Below are 22,666 nucleotides of genomic sequence, written 5' to 3' on the forward strand. Positions count from 1 at the left end.
GAATGTGGTGTACTGCAGTATATAATGAAAATCTCAGTCTCCTGTGCAACCCAGCCTATGTCAGCTATGGGGGTCTTCAGCAAGCCTTTGACTGGTTCACAGCTATCGCATTGTGGGAAGGCATACTAGTGTACAAGCACTGGCGTGCATTGCAGTTAAATGCTGCGGTCAGAGATTGATGGAGGTGATTAAATGGTTAATAGCTGCAGCAGGGGCGGCTAGACACAGATTCTAGCAGTGTAATACAGCCAGCCACAGCGGCATGTGGAAGCTCAGTCTCATCCACATGTGAGGACCCCTAACCCCTCTCCAGGAAGTGAATATTCACCTCCTAATGAGGGAAGGTGTTAAAAAAATAACGCCTCTGCCAGTCCAAACTACTACTAGCTATATCACTGACAAGCCTCCAATAAACTAGAAAATATCAATATAACTGTAATGGAAAGGGAAACACAATGTAAAACGGATTTTAATGGCATGTTCGAGGTTTAACCCATTACCTTCCTGTGACGTACAGTTACGGCATGTGCCTACTTGCTGAATGGCTGGGAACAAGCCCTCATGTGACTGTGGATGGAAGAATACAAAAGTTATGGCTGATGGAAGAAGGAGAGGGAAGAATAAAACTTAGAAATGAAAATTTAATCATAAATATTGTGCAACTCATGAAAAACAGGATTTGGCAGGAATTCTTTTCTTGAAGAATATCCCCATAGTGTATAGCTAGATACAACCTAGGGCATGTGCCTGCCCTTCTAGACATGGACTCCAGGTGGCGCCATGACTCCTCGGAGCAGCCCTGTGTACAGACAGGCTCAGAGAGCCCCGTCCTCCGGCCTCATCACCTGCTCCCTTTCTGGCCACTACCAGCGCGTCCAGCTCTACACGAGGCTGCTCTGGTAGCCCCGCCCACTCCAGTCATGTGTCTGTGTTGTCATTGGCTGCCCGTCCTGTCACTCATATCCGGGGCTTCCTATTAACTGACCAGGAAGAGCTGTAGTTTACTGTCCAGGGATTCCACGCAGAATGGAGGAGCCGTCAGCTGTTATGTCCTCCGGGCCTGGCCCCACAGCACGGTGTGTCACAGCAGTGCCTGAGTGATAGTGTCTCTAACCAGAAGACGTCATGTGGGAGCAGTATAAGTACGCAGCCTTACCTCCGACATTAGAGGCCCCCACAGCATCGCCGTCTACAAAGCCAGGTACCTATCCTGTTCCAACAGCCAGGAGCAATGGGCTCATGTGACAGACAGGGCAGCTACACAGGCATGTAGGAGTTAACCATGCAGGAACCGCTGTGCACCCACCAGTGGGGCCACACATGAACATGGCAACTAAGGGACCCCACAGAAGGTTTTCACTATAAGCTCCTTTCACAGCTAGTTCATCATTTCTCTATTGTATATGCTAATTGCCTCTTCATATAAAAAGAGGACTCGAACTGTATAGCGCCACCTATTGGAAGCAGCAATCCTACAAGTCACAATCAATAGATGGCGCTATAGAGTTCAAGTCCCCTTCTCTCTGAGGCAATTTGCATATTAAATTTCCCAGAGGAGCATTGCACGGTGAATAAGCCTCCTTACCTCAACATGCCAGAGCTGGTATGTAACTCTCCACAAGGAGAAACGTTCCCCCTTAGACCTGTATTGCATCTGAAATGAATCCAGCGCTGTCTGTTTCTACAATGATTCTTCTTCCTGTGTTTCCCACTGCTCCGACCTCCATTCAGGGGCTATAGAGGGGTTGAGGATATTTGCAACAAGTTCTAATGCAAAGGTAAGTTTTCATTCTAGAAACAAAAATAAACCTGTCTGTGAGGATGGGCTAAGCCTTTAACCCCTTAAGGACCGAGCCACTTTGCACGTTAATGACCAGGCCAATTTTTACAATTCTGACCACTGTCACTTTATGAGGTAATTACTCTGGAACGCTTCAACGGATCCCCCTGATTCTGAGACTGTTTTTTCGTGACATATTGTACTTCATGATAGTGGTAAAATTTCTTCGATATCACTTGCGTTTATTTGTCACAAAAATGGAAATTTGGTGAAAAATTTTGAAAATATTGCAATTTTCAAACTTTGAATTTTCATGCCCTTAAATCAGAGAGATATGTCACACAAAATAGTTAATAAATAACATTTCCCACATGTCTACTTTACATCAGCACAATTTTGGAAACATAATTTTTTTGCTAGGAAGTTATAAGGGTTAAAACTTGACCAGCGACTTCTCATTTTTACAACAAAATTTACAAAACCATTTTTTTTTAGGGACAACATCACATTTGAAGTGACATTTTGGGTATTTTCTGTCATAGACCCCTCAAAGTGACACCATTCTAAAAACTGCACCCCTCAAAGTGCTCAAAACCACATTCAAGAAGTTTATTAACCCTTCAGGTGCTTCACAGGAATTAATAGAATGTGGCAGGAAAATTAAACATTTAACTTTTTTTCACAAAAATGTTACTTTAGACCCATTTTTTTTTTTAACTTTCACAATGGTAACCGGAGAAAATGGACCCCAAAATTTGTTGTGCAATCTCTCCTGAGTACGCAGATACTACTTTTGAGGCACAGTGCCAAGCTCTGAAAAGGGAAGAAGAGCCATATTGGAGTTCAGATTTTGCTGGACTGGTTTGAGGTTGCCGTGTCACATTGGTAGAGCCCCTGAGGTGCCAGAACAGCAGACCCCCCATAAGAGACCCAATTTTACAAACTATACCTCTCAATGAATTCATGTAGAGGATCATATTGACACCACAGGTGTCACAGCATTTTATTCCATTGGAAGAAAAAATAATTACATTTTTTACCACCAAAATTTTGTTTTAGCCCCAGATTTTACATTTTCACACTAGGAAATAGGTAAAAATGGCACCAAAATTTGTTTCACAATTTCTGCTGAATTTAGAAATGCCCATATATGGCTGTACTGTACTGCTTAGCCATACGGTGAGACTCGGGAGGGACGGAGCGCTTTTTGCCTCTTGGAGCGCAGATTTTCCTGGAGTAGTTTGCGAACTCTATATACAGGGCCCCTACGTGCTAGAAGAGCTGAATCCCCCTCAAGTGACCCCATTTTGAAAATTATACCCCTTTGTGAACTTATCTACAGAGGTGTTTTCCAGAAACAAGCAGCAGTGGATGTTGCTAAGTGAAGATTGCAAACTGCTTTTGTAGTGACCAGTAATGTTATGCCCAGCTCGTGCTTCTGGAGACATGCACCCGTAAATTAGACAAGCACTCATTGCTACAGGAATGCCAAACGTGGACGCTAACTGCAGTTTAGGCACACTCTGGGGCTCAGAAAGGAGGTGTAAAGTGAAGAGGCTGGAAAGATAATGAGCGCAAATAGGGCTTTACCTGATTACAAACAGTGCAAATAAATTAAAATCTTGCACTATTGACAGCTTCATCACAGGGGTTAAACGCCCACGATCGATGCTGGCAACGATCGTGGGTGTTGCTGCGGGGTGTCAGCTCTCACATAGAGCTGATACCCGCACTCGATCGCGGCGGCTGTCAGCGTGAGCCCGCGCTATTGTGGCGCCGTATATATTCAGCGCTTAGCGGGAACGCAGCTCCCGCGTCACTGTATATATACACTGCTCAAAAAAATAAAGGGAACACTCAAATAACACATCCTAGATCTGAATGAATGAAATATTCTCATTGAATACTTTGTTCTGTACAAAGTTGAATGTGCTGACAACAAAATCACACAAAAATCAACAATGGAAATCAAATGTATTAACTAAAGGAGGCCTGGACTTGGAGTCACCCCCAAAATGAAAGTGGAAAAACACACTACAGGCTGATCCAACTTTGATGTAATGTCCTTAAAACAAGTCCAAATGAGGCTCAGTATTGTGCGTGGCCTCCACGTGCCTGTATGACCTCCCTTACAACGCCTGGGCATGCTCCTGATGAGGTTGCGGATGGTCTCCTGTGGGATCTCCTCCCAGACCTGGACTAAAGCATCCGCCAACTCCTGGACAGTCTGTGGTGCAACGTGACGTTGGTGGATGGAACGAGACATGATGTCCCAGATGTGCTCAATCGGATTCAGGTCTGGGGAACGGGCGGCCAGTCCATAGCTTCAATGCCTTCATCTTGCAGGAACTGCTGACACACTCCAGCCACATGAGGTCTGGCATTGTCCTGCATTAGGAGGAACCCAAGGCCAACCGCACCAGCATATGGTCTCACAAGGGGTCTGAGGATCTCATCTCGGTACCTAATGGCAGTCAGGCTACCTCTGGCGAGCACATGGAGGGCTGTGTGGCCCTCCAAAGCAAAGAAATGCCACCCCACACCATTACTGACCCACTGCCAAATCGGTCATGCTGAAGGATGTTGCAGGCAGCAGATCGCTCTCCACGGCGTCTCCAGACTCTGTCACGTCTGTCACGTGCTCAGTGTGAACCTGCTTTCATCTGTGAAGAGCACAGAGCGCCAGTGTCGACTTTGCCAATCCTGTTGTTCTGTGCAAATGCCAAGCGTCCTGCACGGTGTTGGGCTGTGAGCACAACCCCCATCTGTGGACGTCGGGCCCTCATACCACCCTCATGGAGTTGGTTTCTAACCGTTTGTGCAGACACATGCACATTTGTGGCCAGCTGGAGGTCATTTTGCAGGGCTCTGGCAGTGCTCCTCCTGTTCCTCCTTGCACAAAGGAGGAGGCAACGGTCCTGCTGCTGGATTGTTGCCCTCCTATGGCTCCCTCCACGTCTCCTGGTATCTGCTCCATGCTCTGGACACTGTGCTGACAGACACAGCTACCCTTCTTGCCACAGCTCGCACTGATGTGCCATTCTGGATTTACTGCACTACCTGAGCAACTTCTTTGGGTTGTAGACACTGCCTCATGTTACTGAACCTCTAGGGGTGAGAGCAATAGCAAAATGAAAAAGTGACCAAAACAACAGCCAAAAAGGATGAAAACAGAGAAATGTCTGTGGTCACCACCTGCAGAACCACTCCTTTATAGGGGGTATCGTGCTAATTGCCTATCATTTCTACCAGTTGTCTGTTCCATTAGCACAACAGCAGGAGAAATTGATTCACAATCACTGTTGCTTCACAACTGGACAGGTAGATTTCACAGAAGTGTTATTGACTGGGAGTTACATTGTGTTGTTTAAGTGTTCCCTTTATTTTTTTGAGCAGTGTATATGGCCCATGTTGGGAAGGGGTTAAAGAGTAACCGTCAATTTAATTTTCATTACATAAATCAATAGTACACATGAAAATAAGCAACTTTATAATATATCTTATCAGAGAAATCTGCTTCTTCTGCTGCCAGAATTGATCAGTCATTATCAAAATCTTCAATTGTGAGGTAAAATCTGTATTCAGTGAAGACCGATTATTCCATTACTGAGATAGGAGATAACAGCTGCTACTGATAAGATTCTGTGTAGATAGGAGGGGGAGGAGCTCTATGTAGAATTGTATCCATAGCAACTGCCATCTATCTCAGTAATGGGAAAGTCTGTCTTCACTGAATACAGATTTTACCTCAAAATTGAGATATTTGGCAGAGAAAGAAGCAGATTTTTCTGATAAGATAAATTACAAAGTTGCTTATTTTCATGTGAACTATTGATTTATGAAATAAAAATTAAAACGATGGTTACGCTTTAACCCCCTACACGACATGTGCTATATATATATATATATATATATATATATATATATATATATATATATATATATATATATATATATATATATATATATATATATATATATATATAGTGCATATCGTGTCTCCCCCTTTCATGCGTGCTCCGGCGCTTATCCCGCATCTTACCCGGCATTTAACAGAAGCGCATTACAAACCACGCCCGTCACATGGTCGCGGGCCGCTGATGGGTTGGCATAACAATCTTGGGTCGGCAGGAGACCCCTGTGGTTGTCATAGCTGATCTGCTATGAGCGTCACCCAGCAGTTGGTGTTCATAGTAGATGAGCACTTTTGTTACACATAGTAGAGCTGAAGCCCTGCTGTGTGTAACACAGATGGTCAGAAGATCGCAGCTTCTAGTCTCCCTTAGAGACTATTGAAGCAAGTGAAAAGTAGAAAATAAATATTTTTAAAAATAATAAAAAAAATCTATAAAAGTTCAAATCACCCCCCTTTTGCCACATTCAAAATAAAATAAAAAAATCAAATAAACACATATTTGTTATCGCCGCTATCAGAATCGCCCGATCTATCAATATATAAAAAGAATTATTCCGATCGGTAAACAGCGTAACGAGAAAAAAAAATCAAAACGCCAGAGTTACGTTTTTTTGGTCGCCGCAACATTGAAATAAAATGCAATAACGGGAGATCAAAACATCGTATCTACCCCAAAATGGTATAAATAACCTGTTTTCCAGTACACGATATGGTAAAACCAATGGTGTCGTTCAAAAGTTCAACTCATCCCGCAAAAAAACAAGCCCTTACATGGCCATAGTGACTAAAAAATAAAAAAAAGTTATGGGTCTAGGAAGAAAAGGAGTAAAAAACAAAAGCGTAAAAACGAAAAATGGCCACAGTGTGAAGGGGTTAAATTGTATCTTCCAGTGGATTTTGTCATTTTTACAAGAGCACTTCCTCCAATCTCCATCTGTTTTAGGGATTCTGAAACAGTCTTTCTTTTTCTTCTAATAAGGGCTCATGCAGACGCCTTTGGATTTTAGTCTGATCTCGACCGCAGCATGGCAGGTTCATGTATTTCTATGAGGCTGTCACGCTTGGGTCTGGACAGCCGCAGCCAGTCCGAGCATTGCGGTCCAAGATCGGACTTGATTTGCACGGACACCTGAATGAGTCCTTATGGTGCAATTTTTTTCTTCAACCACATACCCCATAAATTATGTCATAGAGAAAGAAAGGCAAATGTCCACAGAGCTGTTCTGTGGTATACACCCAGTTGGTTGAAGGGAAAAGTTGCATATTTATTGCCAGGGGAGCACAGAAAGGCACAGAAGAAAAAGAACCACCGCTCCAGAATCAGTGAAATAGCAGCAATTGGAGTATGTATTTCAATTTTAAATAAATAAATAAAAAAGGGCCTGTCACTGGATTTAAGTGAATCTGTAAACAAGATTACCACCCCCAGACTTTTTATTTGCTCATGTAGCTCTTTCAAAAACAAGTCCAGCCATACCTTTACATGGCCAGTCCATTCCTGCATTACGGAGAAAATCACATTTGAATTGATATGAAAATGTGGCTGAAGGGCTATGGTAGATCTAAAGCCTCTGTTACTCCAGCTCTATGCCCCGCCCAGCATTGTCTCCTTCTGCTTGATTGATTGCACCTATGCTATGTGACTTAAGGCAAAGAAGCAGCCAGTCAATCAGGAGGAGGTGGCGCTGGGCAGAAAATAGAGCTGGAGTGACCGAGGCTTCAGATCTACATAGCCCTTCAGCTACATTTGCATATCAATTCAATCACTGATTTCTCAGTAATGGAGGAACAGACTGGCCATGTAAAAGTATTGCTGGATTTGTCTTTGAAAGTGTTACATGTGCATTTAATGAGAAATCCTGCTGACAGATTCCATATAAGAAATGGGCCTGTCTTGCTCTAATGTAAGTGGAACGCTAGGCACAGACATTTGCTCTGCTATTTTCTGAGAGAAATGACTAGAGTGCCCACATACATGACCACCTCTTATTCGTATTGGTGCAGGACATGGATAATTTCTTGAAATACCAGCAAATTCCTGAGGTGCGAACCTCATCTATAAAATGGTTCTGACGTATCCTGCAGATATGCCATAAATATCTCAGCTTGGAACTTCCGTACCTTAAAACTGCGTACACAAAAAAGGGGTTCCCGCTGAGTCTGCGTCACATTGAAGGACATGTGCACAGTTTGCGATCGATTTCTTTGTGTCTTCTAATCTGGGTAAACCAGAAACGGACAGAAAAGTTGCGTGGTCATGTTGGATAAAAAGGGTTTTTGTGCCTGACCACCATAAAATTCCTGCCTGGATGTAATGCAACGTAATTCTATGGTGAAGACATTGCCTGCATGACTTAATTGTCTTGCTGGCAAACCTCCTGTAATGTTTTGGCAGAGGCTGTTGTTGCATTTGTGCTGTGATGTGAACAGATCAGCATAAACCCATTATAGGAGCCACAACATGAGTAGCTCTTAGTTTACGGTTTATTACTAGAGTCTAGAAGGCATTAGAAAGATGCAGATGCTTTTATTCTTGTGTAGATATAGGTAGTAATTGGAACAACTTACTTCTCCACAGGTCCTTCTAACTCATGGTTGATGTGGTGCTGTCACATTTGGATTACCTGCCTTTCATTGGTAATTCTTCTCATCACCTTCCCCATATCCATCTGGTGGTTCCTAAAGGTAAAGCGAAAAAGGATCTGCCCCAGAACAGAACTGCATCTATTCTATGCCGGCACCCCCTTGCCTTGGGAACAATCTCTGCCTTGTTGCACTTAGTATGTAAATAACCCAATTTAGTTGTCTTGCTTTTTCACAGACTGAAGACAGATCTCTTTCCTCAGGGACAGGTTTAGGAGTCTATAAATCAGAAACTGGCATGTGGCATTATAAACCCAATTGTGCTATAATAATATGTTATGAAAATGTCAGCAATGTTATAGGAGATATTGGCTAATGTAGACTTCTGTAAATAAATCCTCATCATTTGTTGTCCTACTTTCTGATAAAATTAGGTTACATGTCTCAAAGTTTCTAATATTGAGTTTGGACCATAGCAGCAGTCCACGGAGTTGTGCTGAACTCCATTAAAGGGACTCTGTTTGAACAGACATTCTGTGCTGACAAAGTCCAGGGGCTCGGGGCATCATGGCGTGGCCAAACATTTAGGGGCACCTTCCCACCTGCTTGTTTTAACTCTATCTCCACCCTCCCTCTTCTTTGATTGACAGCTCTGGTTTTATAGAGCTAGAGAAGGGCGGAGATAGATGGGACGGTGCACTTAAATGATTGGCCCTGCCGTGATGCACCGAGCGCCTGTACTTGGTTTTAGCAGTCCTCCTGTGCTGTCCCTTTAAAAAAAAATTTAATTTTGTGGACTGTAGCTGTCACTCAATTGGAAATTCACTCTACAAAATGTCTCCTGTAAACAATCCAAAGATCCAAGGCACTGGCTAGTATCCTTCAAAAAAGTTTTATTGACACCAGTGTACACATAAAAAAAACTGACATGTGACGTTTCGGCCACACAGGGCCTTTTTCAAGCCAAAAAAAAAGGTGTACATATACACATGACACAAGACAAATACTATTTATAGTGAATCAGTTGTGGACCACTCCCTCTAGTTCCTCCTACTGGTTCAACATCCATAACCATAGTGACACTACATAGACAAAACACAGATTTAAAAACAGCCATCATTGTATAATGATTGGAATAGTCAATAATAAAAATTCATTCCAATTGCAAAGCAAATAGTATCATGTAAATATAAGTAATCAGACATGAACATTTATCAGTACATAATAGTCATTAGGACAAGAATACACCCAAAGTAATAAAACACAGCCAGTGATATGTGGTAGATTAGATTCATCAGGAAAAGCTATTATTGAGTCCCCAGTGACGTCAGGACGCCAAAGGAGGGATTCACATTTTCAAAATTGTGCCAAAAGCACTCATAGGATGCATTACAAGTAAGGTTACACAGGGGCGAGCCGCCCCATACAGGCATCACAAAAGAGGACATGCCTTCTCAGGACATCTCGGCCAATCACAGCACAGCTGGTCATGACATCATAGCCATTCATCACGATCATGTGCCTGATGTAGGCTGAGTGGTCACGTGATACACGCGTCATTAGGGACATCCCACACCATATTGCCGGAATCCCAATCACCTGACTTCATGACCGGCTGTGCTGTGATTGGACGAGATGTCCTGAGAATTGTGTCCTCTATTGTGATGCCTGTATGGGGCGGATCCCACTTGATTGATTGACTGATCTCTTCCAAATATATATTTAATGAGTATCAGCGGGGGAGGGGATAGCTGTTGAACAAATGAGTGTTGACCCAGCGGCCCTCTAAGATTTATGTGCATCTTAATAGCCACAATGACATGATATTCTAAGAATATGAATTTATCATAATTTTATTTTAACAGATCATTCCAGATTATGAGAGGGTAGTGATATTCCGCCTTGGTCGGGTACGACCACCCAAAGGCCCTGGACTTGTCTTGCTGCTCCCTCTCATTGACCAGTTTCAGAGAATAGACATGAGAACAAGAGCATTCAGCATACAGGCATGTAAGGTGAATACTCCACGATTATATCTGTTTGAATACCAATAACTAGAAAACGGTCCTGATTCATCAAAGCTTTTATGCTAGAATTCTGACTTAAAAAAAAGTTAAAGTCAGAAAATTTTAGCGCAACACAAGACTGTACTAAAATTTTGTGACTATTGGTGGTCCCACACTATTTTCGCTTAGCTCTGATAAAGCGAGTGGAGCTGTACAGGGCGTGGTAACCATTACTCTTCAAATTCATGACAAGCGTCAGCATTCCTTACTCTAGTCCCCGACTGGAGTAAGATTTGTGGCTATGAGTACGACACTTTTTAGATGTTCTGGATTCATTACGAGTCTCTTAATGAATCAGGAGTGTCTGACTCAAGCACGCCTCCTTATCAAGACTGGCTTGAAAAACTCCAGTCTTGATGAATGGGGGCCATTATCTTTAATACACAAGGATGTACTCTTACAAGCTACATTCTCTGTTGGGCACATATCATTTGTAAAAACAGATGAATTAAACCTGCAGAAAAACTTCCCCTAATGGGATCATGAAATATTTTGAAATTAGAAAGTAAAGGCAGTTGTATAAAATGGAGACCCAAGAGGAAACCTCAAATAAGTGTTACTTAAACAGAGGGATGCATAATTTGTACTACTATTCTGTACACAAACAGTTATATACTTAGGAAGGAGGTGAAAAGAAAATGTGTTTAGTTCGTGTTGACTCTAAAAAAAAAAAAAAAAAAAAATACATTAAATACAGAGCTATGAACATTTCATGTCCCTCAGAAGGTAAAATATCATTATACATGTGTTTTATAAATGTAGATTTTAATGACTTTATCTTTGATGACTCTAGATAATGCATGGATTCTTATATTTCCAGGTTAAGTCTCGGGATGATGTGCCAGTATCTGTAGGAGCTGATGTTCAGTTTAGAGTATGTGATCCAATACGGTCTGTGCTGTCTGTCCAGGACCTTAATTTTGTTATCCAGAACTCCGCGGAAAACCTGTTGGCGCAGAGCTTAGGCCGCAAGTATCTCAGAGAGATCTATGGTGACCGTATGAGACTAGGAGAACATTTTAAGGTTAGTTGATGGGGAAAACTAAAAGAGAGATGAAACATTATCCTAAACAATCAAGAATTTGCCAAATATGCTAAATTTACAAGATGCAAAACTTAATTTAATTATAAAAGTATATAGTGTATATGTGAAAGTGATGTAATCAGCATTAAGGCATTTGGTTCCAAAGGTTGGCCATAGACTTCACACTAAGGTCGGTCAAACTCACAGATTTTGGGAGGGCGGGGCCATCGTATTTTGCCAATGTTGTGGGGTGAGATGGATCATGTTGATATTCAACATGCTAGATCCTTTGTTCACAAGGGAGATAATCCATTAGCAGTGATGTCCAGTAAGGCTGGGTGCCCACGTAGCGTTTTTCACGTGTTTATGCTGCGGAATTTCCGCAGCGTAAACGCTAGGTAATCTGCACCCCATGGTCCCCAAGGGGATTCCGCATGTTCTATGCACATGTCATTTAATTTTGCGGTAGCGCAGCGGAACTCCCGCCATTGAAACGCATAGAAACCGCGACTGTACATTTCTACAAGCGGCTTCTATGCGTTTCTATGTGCGGATGGTACCCAGTTCTGGAGGAGAGGAGACTCTCATCCAGACCTGGGTACCATTGTACCTGTAAAAAAAGAATAAAATAACAAATAAAGTTATATTCACCTGTCCGGCGTCTTCTCTCTGAATGCCGGCATCGCTTGAGGACCTGCGGTGACGTCACAGTCTTGTGACCGCAGGCCCTTCACCGCTCTGTCTCACGATATGCCGGCAGCCGGGAACCAGACAGGAACGAGCGCTGCTGCACACACCGGGGCCTCGGATAGCTTTATTTGTTTTAATTTTTACGGTTCACACTGTATAAATCCATGCTGTTTGCATGGATTTATACAGTGTGCATGGATTTATACAGTGTGACCTAGTTGTCAAGCACTTTCCAAGTGATGCTATCGCCTGGAAAGCGCTTGTCAATCTGCATGCGGAAACGCATGTGAATCCGCATGTATTCTGCAGGAAAAACACATGCACAATCTGCATGCGTTTTTTCTGCCAGGGAGATGCAGAAATGCTGCAGAAATTTTCTGCTTCATTTCTGCATCGTGGGCACATAGCCTTACAGCGTATTTCCTCTCCCCACTAACAATATAAGCACACTCAGCCATACTATGCGTGCATGTATATTGAGAGGTAAGGGGAGAGAGCTGTTCCACTGCAGTTTTTGAAGTTTAGTACAAGTCTTTAACCCTTTCGCAACCTTGGGTTTTGTTTTTGCTTTTTCGTTTTTTGCTCCCCTTGTTCCCAGAGCCATAGCGTTTTTATTTTTTGGTCAATATGGCCGTGTGAGGGCTTATTTTTTGCGGGACGAGTTGTACTTTTCAACGCCATTACTAGTTTTACCATATCATGTACTGGAAAACGGGAAAAAAATTCCAAGTGCGGTAAAATTGCAAAAAAAGTGCAATAGCACAGTTTTTTTTTTTTTTTTTTTTTAACCACTTTCACTGAATGCTAAAACTGACCTGCCATTCTTATTCTCCAGGTCATTACGAGTTCGTAGACACCAAACATGTATAGGTTCTTTTATATTTAAGTGGTGAAAAAAAAATCCAAAATTTGGTTAAAAAAAAATAAATAAAAATAGCGCCATTTTCCGAGACCCGTAGCGTCTCCATTTTTCGTGGTCTGGGGCTGGGTGAGGGCTTATTTTTTGCGCGCCGGGCTGACGTTTTTATTGATAACATTTTGCGGCAACCAGAAAACGTAATTCTGGCGTTTAGAATTTTTTTTCTCGTTACACCGTTTACCGATCAGATTAATTCTTTTTTTATATTGATAGATCGGGCGATTCTGAACGCGGCGATACCAAATATGTCTATGTAGGGGTTTTTTTTAATATTTTATTTTGAATGGGGCGAAAGGGGGGTGATTTAAACTCTTATATTTTTTTAATTGTTTTTATATTTTTAAAAACTTTTTTTTTTCACTTACTGCATGCTTCAATAGTCTCCATAGGAAACTAGAAGCAGCAGTTGTCTGATCGGCTCTGCTACATACAGGGGACGAGCAGATCCCCTGCATGCAGCAGAAATGGTCCTGTGCTATGAGCGCCGACCACTTGGTGGTGCTCATAGCGACCAGATCATGACAACCACAGGCGTCTGCTGCAGACCCTGGGTTGTCATGCCCACCCATCGGTGACCCGCGATCACGTGACGGGGTCGCCGATGGGCGGGACTTATGACGCGCAACCCGGAAGCGCGCGTTAAATGCCGCTGTCGGAGATTGACAGCGGCATTTAACATGTTAACAGCCGCGGGTGGATCGCGATTCCACCCGCGGCTGTTGCGGGCACATGTCAGCTGTAAGAATCAGCTGACATGTGCTCGGTTCAGTGCGGGCTCAGCGCAGCAGCCCTCGCTGAACGGGGGGTACGCAAATGTGCGTACTAAGACGTCATGGGTTGTAAAGGGGTTAAGCTAGCTGAGGAAAAACTTGGCCAGCATCCATAGGATTAAGTGCAGGAAAATGTTCTCTTAACCAGTTTTCTTTCTACATTCGGTCCTTTTGATGTCGGACACCTTTTTATTCTGCTTGCTTAATTGGACGCTGAACTGGAGTGTGGCCGGTGCACCATGGGATTGACTTGGAGAGCCAGCTGGCCACCCTCCTATGGCAAAGAAATCTAAGCTATAATGGCTCTTTCCCCTCACTTCGGTGTTGACATTGGAATGACAAGTACTGTTGATTTTAGCACCACTGTAAATCCACAGCTGTATTACCAGCCATGCTGCTAAATGACCTGTGCTCAGGAATTGCTCACACAATGATTTATGCTTAAAAATATCCAGCATTTTTCTTCTGATATCTGTTCTTGTGTTTTATAGGAGGATATTAATGAGCAGGTGAAGCAGTTTGGAGTTTGTGTGCAGTGCGTGGACCTCAGAGTAGAAACTCTCCCACGACCTCAAGAAGAGCATGTGAATGTTCCCCTCATCCCCCAAGTTGTAAATCCCAATGGTGGATTAGAGCAATTTATCATGCAGTTTGTCTCAATGGCTAAGGAGGTTTCAGCAACAGATGAACAGCCATCTACACCATCTACAGGTTTGATAGTTCTTGGGTATTTCTCTGTGTTCTCCTATAATGCATGTTATCCATCTTATTCCCTGATCAGGGAAACATATATAAGAACATTGGTGTGATGTATTGAATCGGGACAGTTGTTTGGAGGCATATCTTAGTTTACAAGTTTGAGGAGAGAGTCCTCCATAGTTAATCCCATTTTACTTGTAAATCCCATTGCTACCTGACATTTCCTCATTTTCCAGCTGCTAATTCTAATTCTTCAGTTATTACGTGCTTTCGCTCATTCCTATTTCTATATTATGTTCCTACTTTTCATCTCTTTTATTCTTTGTACTCTCTGTACCAATGGATGGTAATTTAATCTCCTCCTCTGTTGAGAGCTCTGTGTAGGTCAAACCAAAAGATGGTTGATTAGCTGCAATCACAGGACAACCACTTTTAGGTTCTTTTATCAATTCACTATAAAACTGGGGTAATAACTCTATAAAGATTAATGCAAGTTGTTTTGTTGCTGTTCCAGATCTCTCATTACAAGAGACGATGTCTCGATTGGAGGGAATCTTGGCAGAATCATTGGTATCTGACATCGGGTTTTCATATCAAATGTATGTGATCGAAAAAGATGGGACGAGAACTGCATGTTTCCTTGATTTAACTACAGGTAGATAGCTTGAACAGGCAGAAGAACCTCCTGATTTCAATGTGTTTTCTTATTTCTACATCACTTTCCACCATTTTTATCTTCCTTCTTGCAGGATCTGGGCTTTCTGGAATGGGAGTCCTCTCTTGTCCCCCTGATGTTACCCTAGAAGTTACACAAGCAGATCTCCTGTCTCTCATTAAGGGTGATTTAAGTCCCATGACTGCTTACACAACAGGTCGCTTACGTGTCACCGGGAATCTACAGACTGCTCTGCGACTAGGGAAAGTCCTGCCAAAAATAATGGGTTCCTGATGCTTTTTCAAAGTTTTTGGTTTTTATTGATGTTTTTTATGTGGAATTGTCATTTATGAAGTACATTATTTATTATACTTGCTTATACAGCACCATTAATTTCACAGCACTTTACAGTCATAATCACTGTCCCTATTGGGGCTCGCAACCTATGTCCCTATCATTATGTCTTTGCAGTGTGGGGGAAACTACAGTAATGGGAAGAAACGCACAAACTCTGGAAGAACATAAAAACTCTTTGCAGATATATGTGGATTGATCTCTGGAATTTTAGCATTTTATTTTTTTTAGCACATAAAAGTTTTACCATTTACGATAAACTGTTCTTTATATCAACAATGTAATCTTATCCCAGACCATATGCTTTTATAGAGAAAATAAATGTAAAAAGTAAAGAAATTGGAACCTAATGGCATGAAAGAGATGAAAAATATCTGTTCATAGTGTCAAGCAAATTATAAAAATTCATGTACTGATCCTTCCCTTCAGATTACAGACTTTGGCCACAGTTCCACTATCAGTATTTGGTCAGTATTTTTTATCAGGAGTGGGTGATAAATGCAGAATTGGTAACTTGTTTCTGTTATACCTTTTCTCTGATTGCTCCTCACCTGGTTTTGGCTCCCACTCCTGAGAAAAAATACTGACCGAATACTGATAGTGGGGTTGTGGCCTTTAGGGCACACTAACTCCTTGCTGGCAGGGAGATTAATTTCCATGGGGATAGCTTTACCTGTTTCTGACATGTAAAGTCCACACCTGCAATTTGCCACATACAGAGCATGTCCTATCTTATGTTTGAATATATTAGCTACAGCATCTGAATGGCGTTTTATAAAACTGTAAAGAAATTACTCGCTAGCCATTGCAAAGAATCCATGCTGGATAGCTATTTCTGTGTTTTCCTATGCAGATTTTGTGGCAAATTTTGCTATTTTTTTTTTGTACAGATTTGACTTTTCGCATTAGTGTGCCTTTAAATATCAGTAGAATTAACTACAGTTTTCCATGAGGCACCAAGTATAAAATGTACACTGACTACTAAATCTAACGTCACATGTTGGGAAGGGGTTGCACATCATCATTTTGTAATTTACAGTAAATGCTGTTAGTACGGTTAGATTACTTTTCTAAACTACATACATATGAGTGAACATTACAAATTAAAGGGGTTGTCCACTACACTCATTGGTCGCAGTGATCACGTGACATGTCACATGAGCCCCAGGAGAGCCAATGCTGACGCCACTGTCACCAGAGGGCTGAGTATTGGTGTTATTATTTTTTCTGAGGGGGGGTGGGGGTGGCGGTGGAGAGGGGGCACGAAAGAATTCGGAAACAGTTGTCCTAGTAATAGACAACCCCTTTCATTTTCCAAAGTGGCTATTAAAATATTAGCTGTCACTTTTTTTATCCCTTGTTAAGATGCCTGCAAAAAGATTAAAAAAAAAGGTGGCCAGAAGCAACTAAAGTTACAACTGCCTGCCATGATGCACCCTACACTCCCCTACAAGCCTTAACCGCTTCCCGACCGCCCACTGTAGATAAACGTCCGCGCTGCCTGGGCTCTGTGCAGCGTGGACGTTTAAAAACGGTGGGTGGTCCCGCAGCGCTCAGGACCCCCAGGGTCCTGCAAGCGGTGCAGAGCGATAGCTCTGACAGGGAACATCATCGGGACCTGATTGGATCAGGTCCCAGTGATGTTAACCCTTTGCTGTCTTCTATATGCCGCGATCTATAGTGATCGCGGCATATAGAAGACAGCAGGAGGAGAGGGGGTCGTCCACTTACCTCTCCGACGACCCCTGATACCTTCCAGGACCTTGGGTTGCTATGGCAGCTGGAGGTCACATGACCGCCTCCAGCTCTGCCATATATGGTGTCCTGCCTGGCTCAGCCTGCAGCCTGCAGCTGAAGCCTGGCAGAAGACTCTGACTGTGAAACAGTCAGTGAAGATCTCATGTAATGTGATATATGTCTATTACATTACATGAGATCAGGGATCAGAAAAATAAAAATTAATGTCCCATACAGGGACTAAGTAAAAATGTAAAAAAAAAGTTTTGAAACTGTTAAAAAAAAAAACAAACAAAATAAATTAAAATAAATAAATAAAATATTAAACCGATAAATCCGTATATTTATGCAAAAATAAAAAAAGTACACATATTTGGTATTGCCGCATCCGAAACAACCCGATCTATAAAACTGTCACACTAATTAACTCCTTCTGTGCACACCGTAATAAAACTAAATAAAAAACGGAGCAAAAAACTATGCTTTTTCCTCATATCGCCAAACAAAAAGTGGAAAAAAATGCGATCAAAAAGCAAAATGGAAAAAAAAATGGTACCGCTGAAAACGTCATCTTGTTCCGCAAAAAAAAAAGTCGCCATACAGCTCCATCAGCCGAAAAATAAAAAAAGTTATAGCGCTCAGAATAAAGCAATGCAAAACAAATATTTTTTCTATAAAATTGTTTTATTGTGTAAAAGCGCCAAAACATAAAAAAATATACAGTAAGTGTAGTATCGCTGTAAACGTACTGACCCGAAGAATAACGCTGCCTGATCACTTTTACCACACGCAGAACGGCATAAAAAAAACCCTCAAAAAACAATTCCTGAATTGTTGGTTTTTGTTAATTTTACCTCCCAAAAACCGGAATAGAAAGCGATCAAAAAATGTCCCGTACCCAAAAATGGTACCAATAAAAATGTCAACTCGTCCCGCAAAAAACAAGCCGTCACATGACTCTGTCGGCCGAAATATGGAAAAATTATAGCTCTCAAAATATGGCGATGCAAAAAAAAAAGCGTCTTAGTGTGTGACAGCTGTCAGTCATAAAAACCCGATATAAATCTGGTATCTCTGTAATCGCACCGACCCGAAGAATAAAGTAATCTAATCAGTTGTATCACACTAGGAACGGCGTAAAAAAATAAATAAAACCAATTCTTCACCTGCTACTGATTTGTTTATTATGTCTCCCAAAGATCGCAGTATGGCTCGGCACACATTTATCCTGCGCTCTGCGCTGAGCACTTATTTCAGAGATTTACACGGAAACTCTGGCGTATGTGATTCAGCCGGAACCCATGACGGAAGATTCCCTGTAATGAGGCTGATATAGGCCACTGTGGATGCCGTCTGGCCTGTGATCCCACGGTGTCATTTGTTTTAGGCGTGCATAAAAGTGCGGTTGGCCACAGTTTTGTGCACTTCTGAAAAAAAGGACACCACTAAACAAAGGCCAGACGGAGTCCAGAGTAACTCTGCTGCCTCATTACAGTGAATGGATCCCGCAGGGGTTTCATCTGAATTACATCACTTGGAAATTTAGATGGAAACCCCGATGTAAGTGCTCAGCATAGAGCACCGGATAAATGTTACGTAAAATGTTCCCAATAAAAGCTTCAACTCAGTCCTCAAAAAAAGCTAGTCCCCACTCAGGTCCGTCATCTGTTAAAAATATAAGGGACTTCCAAGTTACTGGTAGCAGAAAGGCTCTGGAAAAGCGAAATGGCCCTTGCCCCCCCAAAAGAAAAATTCAGAAAATTTTGTGCTCCCAAATCCAAATGCCTATTCTACAATAATTTGTTCTCCAATTGTCAAATAGCGCTCCATCCCTCCCAGATCTCGCCGTATGGCTAAGCGGTACGATACAGCCACATATGGGGTATTGCCACTTTTAGAAGAAATTGTGTGACACATTTCGGCACCATTTTTACCCATTGCCCTGTGTGAAAATGTAAAATCTGAGGGTAAAACATTTTTTTGTGGTAAAAATATAATTATGCTTTTTTCACTGCCCAATGGTATAAATTGAAAAATTAAAAAATACTCACTACTTCCCTAGATGAATTCCTTGAGAGGTTTAGTTTACAAAATGGGGTCACTTGTGGGGGTTTCTGCATGTCAGCGACTCTTCAAATGTGACATGGTGTCTGCTGCCTATCCCAGCCAACATAGCGCTTCTTTCTCTTCCGAACCCTGCCGTACACCAAAGCAGTGGTTTTCCCCCACATATGGGGTATCCATGTACTCTGGAGATATTGCACCATGAAATTTGTTGTACAATTTCTCCTATTACCCTTATGATAATGCAAAATTAAGGGATGAAAAACATTTTTGTGGGAAAAATGTGAAAATTTTCTTTTACAGCTCAATATTATAAACTTCTGTGAAGCACCTTGGGGTTCAAGGTGCTCACCACACATCTAGATAAGTTCCCTAAGAGGTCTAGTTTCCAAAATGGTGTCACTTGTGGGGGGTTTCCACTGTTTAGGCACATCAGGGGCTCTCCAAACGCAACATGGCGTCTGCTAATTATTCAAACAAATTTTACATTCAAAAAGTCTAATGGCGCTCCTTCCCTTCCGAACCCTGCAGTGCGCCCAAACAGTGGTTTTCCCTCACATATGGGTATCAGCGCACTCATGAGAAATTGCACTACAAATTGTATATTCCATTTTTTCCTGTTACCCTTGTGAAAATAAAAAAATTGGGTCTAAAGTAACATTTTTGTGAAAAAAAGTTAAATGTTCATTGTTTTCTTCCACATTCCAAAAATTCCAGTGAAACACCTAAAGGGTTAATAAACTTCTTGAATGTGGTTTTGAGCACCTTGAGCGGTGCAGATTTTAGAATGGTGTCACTTTTGGGTATTTTCTGTCATAAAGGCCCCTCAAAGTCACTTCAAATAAGATGTGGTCCCTAAAAAAATGTTTTTGTAAATTTTGTTGGAAAAATGAGAAATCGCTGGTCAACTTTTAACCCTTATAGCTTCCTAACCCAAAAAAATGTTGGTTCCAAAATTGTGCTGATGTAAAGTAGACATGTGGGAAATGTTATTTATTAACTATTTTGTGTGACATATCTCTCTGATTTAAGGGCATGAAAATTCAAAGTTTGAAAATTGCAAAATTTTCTAAATATTCGCCAAGTTTCCGATTTTTTTCACAAATAAACGCAAGTCATATCAAAGAAATTTTACCACTATCATGAAGTACAATATGTCACGAAAAAACATTCTCAGAATCAGGGGAATCCGTTGAAGCGTTCCAGAGTAATTACTTCATAAAGTGACAGGTCAGATTTTAAAAAATTGGCCCGGTCACGAAGGCAAAAACAGGCTCTGGTGCGAAGTGGTTAAACTATGTTCACATTTTGTCTGAATAGAAGAAACACAGACCACAATTCATCCAGCAATTTTTGTGAAAAAACCCCCAAAAACTTGAAATGCTGCAAAACTTTTTCACAGTTTGGCATAAAAACAATAAAAGTCACATTATCGCAGAATTACAGTCTCAGCCAGCTCCGCCAACTTTTTGAAAAGCTGACAAAGCATTGCTGTATTAAAATTCACACCAAAAAAACTGTTGTAATTTACCACAGAAATGTACTCCATATCTTGCAATGGAACAAGGTTGCTGAACGATGCGGCAGTCATTAAGAAAGTCTCTTAATAAATTTGGCCTCTCACTCCAGCGCTCTCTACATCAAGAAGGGCGTGCAGAATGATTTATCAAGTTTGGCAAAGTCCATGTTTCTGTGCCATGAACACATTGGGACTGATACATCAAAGCTTTTACAGTACAGTGGTGTAAATGCTTTGAAAAGGTGCAGCATTTTTGCGCAAAAATATTGTGATGTTTGGGGTTGTCGCACCAGTTTGGATCGGCTCTGCAGAAATGGGCGGAGCCATGGCAGGAATGTTGCTATGCTACCCCTCTAATTCATCAAATCTGCCACCGGTTTCCATGTCAGAAATGCTACTACATTGACCAAAGTAGCATTTCTGCCTCAGCGTATGGACACGCACGCCATTTACTAGAGGCGCCAAATTCATTAATAGGTGTACAATCTGGACAACCCTTTCTGAAAGGGACTGTCAGCACAGAATGACTGTTGAAACCACTGGCAGACATAGCAGAGGGCCCCTGTGCAAAAACAGTATATGGGCCCCTTATAGTCCAATAGCTCATCATAAAGCAGAATTCCACCTGCTTTTGAGAAATTGGCCCTCTTACCTCTTGGGCCCCTGTGCTGCTGCACAGGTTGCACCAATGATATGTCTGCCCCTGGATGAAACCAAGTCCAGGCAATGCACTTGGTGCACCCTTGACATAGCCAAACATTTAAAGCGAACCTGTCAGCAGGATTTTGATAAGTAAACTACAGGCAGTGTCATGTTGAGGCTGCTGCACTGATTAATATAATACCTGATGTGAAGAAATTCATCTTGTGGTAATCAGTTTCTGAGTTAATGAGATGCCCGTGCTCTGGGACGGGACTGTAGGCAGGGTCTTATCCTGGTGCTCTGGGCCAGATCAGCAAGATCAGACCTGCCCACAGGCCGCCCCTATTTCTCTGTCTGGCCAATCACTGGCCTCTAGTGGGCTGCAGTTCTGGAAGTCCGAGGCTCCCCGGAAAGATGTGAGAGCGCCTCATAGTGGCAGATGATTAGCAGCAGGGCTCATGAGGAATAAGGCTATGTGCCCACAATGCAGAAATCCTCCGGAATTTTCCTGAGCGTTTCTGCATCTCCCTGGCAGAAAAAATGCATGCCCTGATGAGGGCACAACATGATAATAAGCCAAACCTGATGAGGGCGCGAGATGATGGTAGGCCAAACCTGATGAGTCCGCGAGATGATGGTAGGCCAAACCTGATGAGGGTGCGAGATGATGATTGGCCAAACCTCATGAGGGCGTGAGATGATGGTAGGCCAAACCTGATAAGGGCGCGAGATGATGGAAGGCCAAACCTGAAGGGGGCACGAGGTGATGGTACGCCAAACCCAATGAGGCCGCGAGATGATGGTAGGCCAAACCTGATAAGGGCGTGAAATGATGGAAGACCAAACCTGAGATGATGGTAGGCCAGACCTGATGAGGGGGCGCAAGATGATGGAAGGCCCAACCTTATGAGTGCGTGAGATTATGTTAGGCCAAACCTGATGAGGGTGCGAGATAAAGGTACGCCAAATCTGATGACTCCGCGAGATGATGGTAGGCCAATCCTGATGAGTCCGCGAGATGATGGTTGGCCAAACCTGATGAGGGTGCGAGATGATGATTGGCCAAACCTCATGAGGACGCCAGATAATGATAGGCCAATCCTGATGAAGGCACGAGATGATGGTAGGCCAAATTTGATGTGGGTGCAAGATGATGGTAGGCCAAACTTGAGAGTGCGAGATGATGATTGGCCAAAACTGATGAGGGCTCAAGATGATGATGGACCATACCTTATGAGGGCGCGAGAT

At 42.3% G+C, this 22,666-nt stretch overlaps 1 protein-coding gene across 2 annotated transcripts; it reads left to right on the forward strand.

Annotated features, from left to right (window-relative positions):
• Positions 1-929: 929 nt before the first annotated feature.
• STOML1 (stomatin like 1) lies at positions 930-19,915 on the forward strand. 2 transcript variants are annotated; one of them, XM_073652839.1, is made up of 7 exons: positions 930-1,201; positions 8,275-8,333; positions 10,145-10,294; positions 11,166-11,369; positions 14,240-14,459; positions 14,962-15,102; positions 15,197-19,915. In XM_073652839.1, the coding sequence occupies exons 1-7, from the start codon at positions 1,126-1,128 to the stop codon at positions 15,394-15,396; spliced, it is 1,050 nt and encodes a 349-aa protein (XP_073508940.1). In that variant the 5' UTR covers positions 930-1,125; the 3' UTR covers positions 15,397-19,915. The 2 variants fall into 2 exon arrangements, with proteins under 2 accessions (XP_073508940.1, XP_073508939.1); XM_073652838.1 differs by having other exon boundaries at positions 931-1,201; positions 8,275-8,381.
• The last annotated feature ends 2,751 nt before the right edge of the window (positions 19,916-22,666 follow it).

Source organism: Phyllobates terribilis, unplaced genomic scaffold (genome assembly GCF_046119375.1).
Source record: "Phyllobates terribilis strain yellow unplaced genomic scaffold, ASM4611937v1 Scaffold_11__3_contigs__length_659146591, whole genome shotgun sequence".
Classification (NCBI taxonomy): domain Eukaryota; kingdom Metazoa; phylum Chordata; class Amphibia; order Anura; family Dendrobatidae; genus Phyllobates; species Phyllobates terribilis.

Excerpts from the sequence above, each read along its gene's own strand:
- STOML1 (XM_073652838.1), top strand. The coding sequence starts at position 1,126 with ATGTGGGAGCAGTATAAGTACGCAGCCTTACCTCCGACATTAGAGGCC. Across the intron at positions 10,295-11,165 it reads TCAGCATACAGGCATGTAAG|GTTAAGTCTCGGGATGATGT; the intron begins GTGAATACTCCA and ends TTATATTTCCAG. Across the intron at positions 15,103-15,196 it reads TTTCCTTGATTTAACTACAG|GATCTGGGCTTTCTGGAATG; the intron begins GTAGATAGCTTG and ends TCCTTCTTGCAG.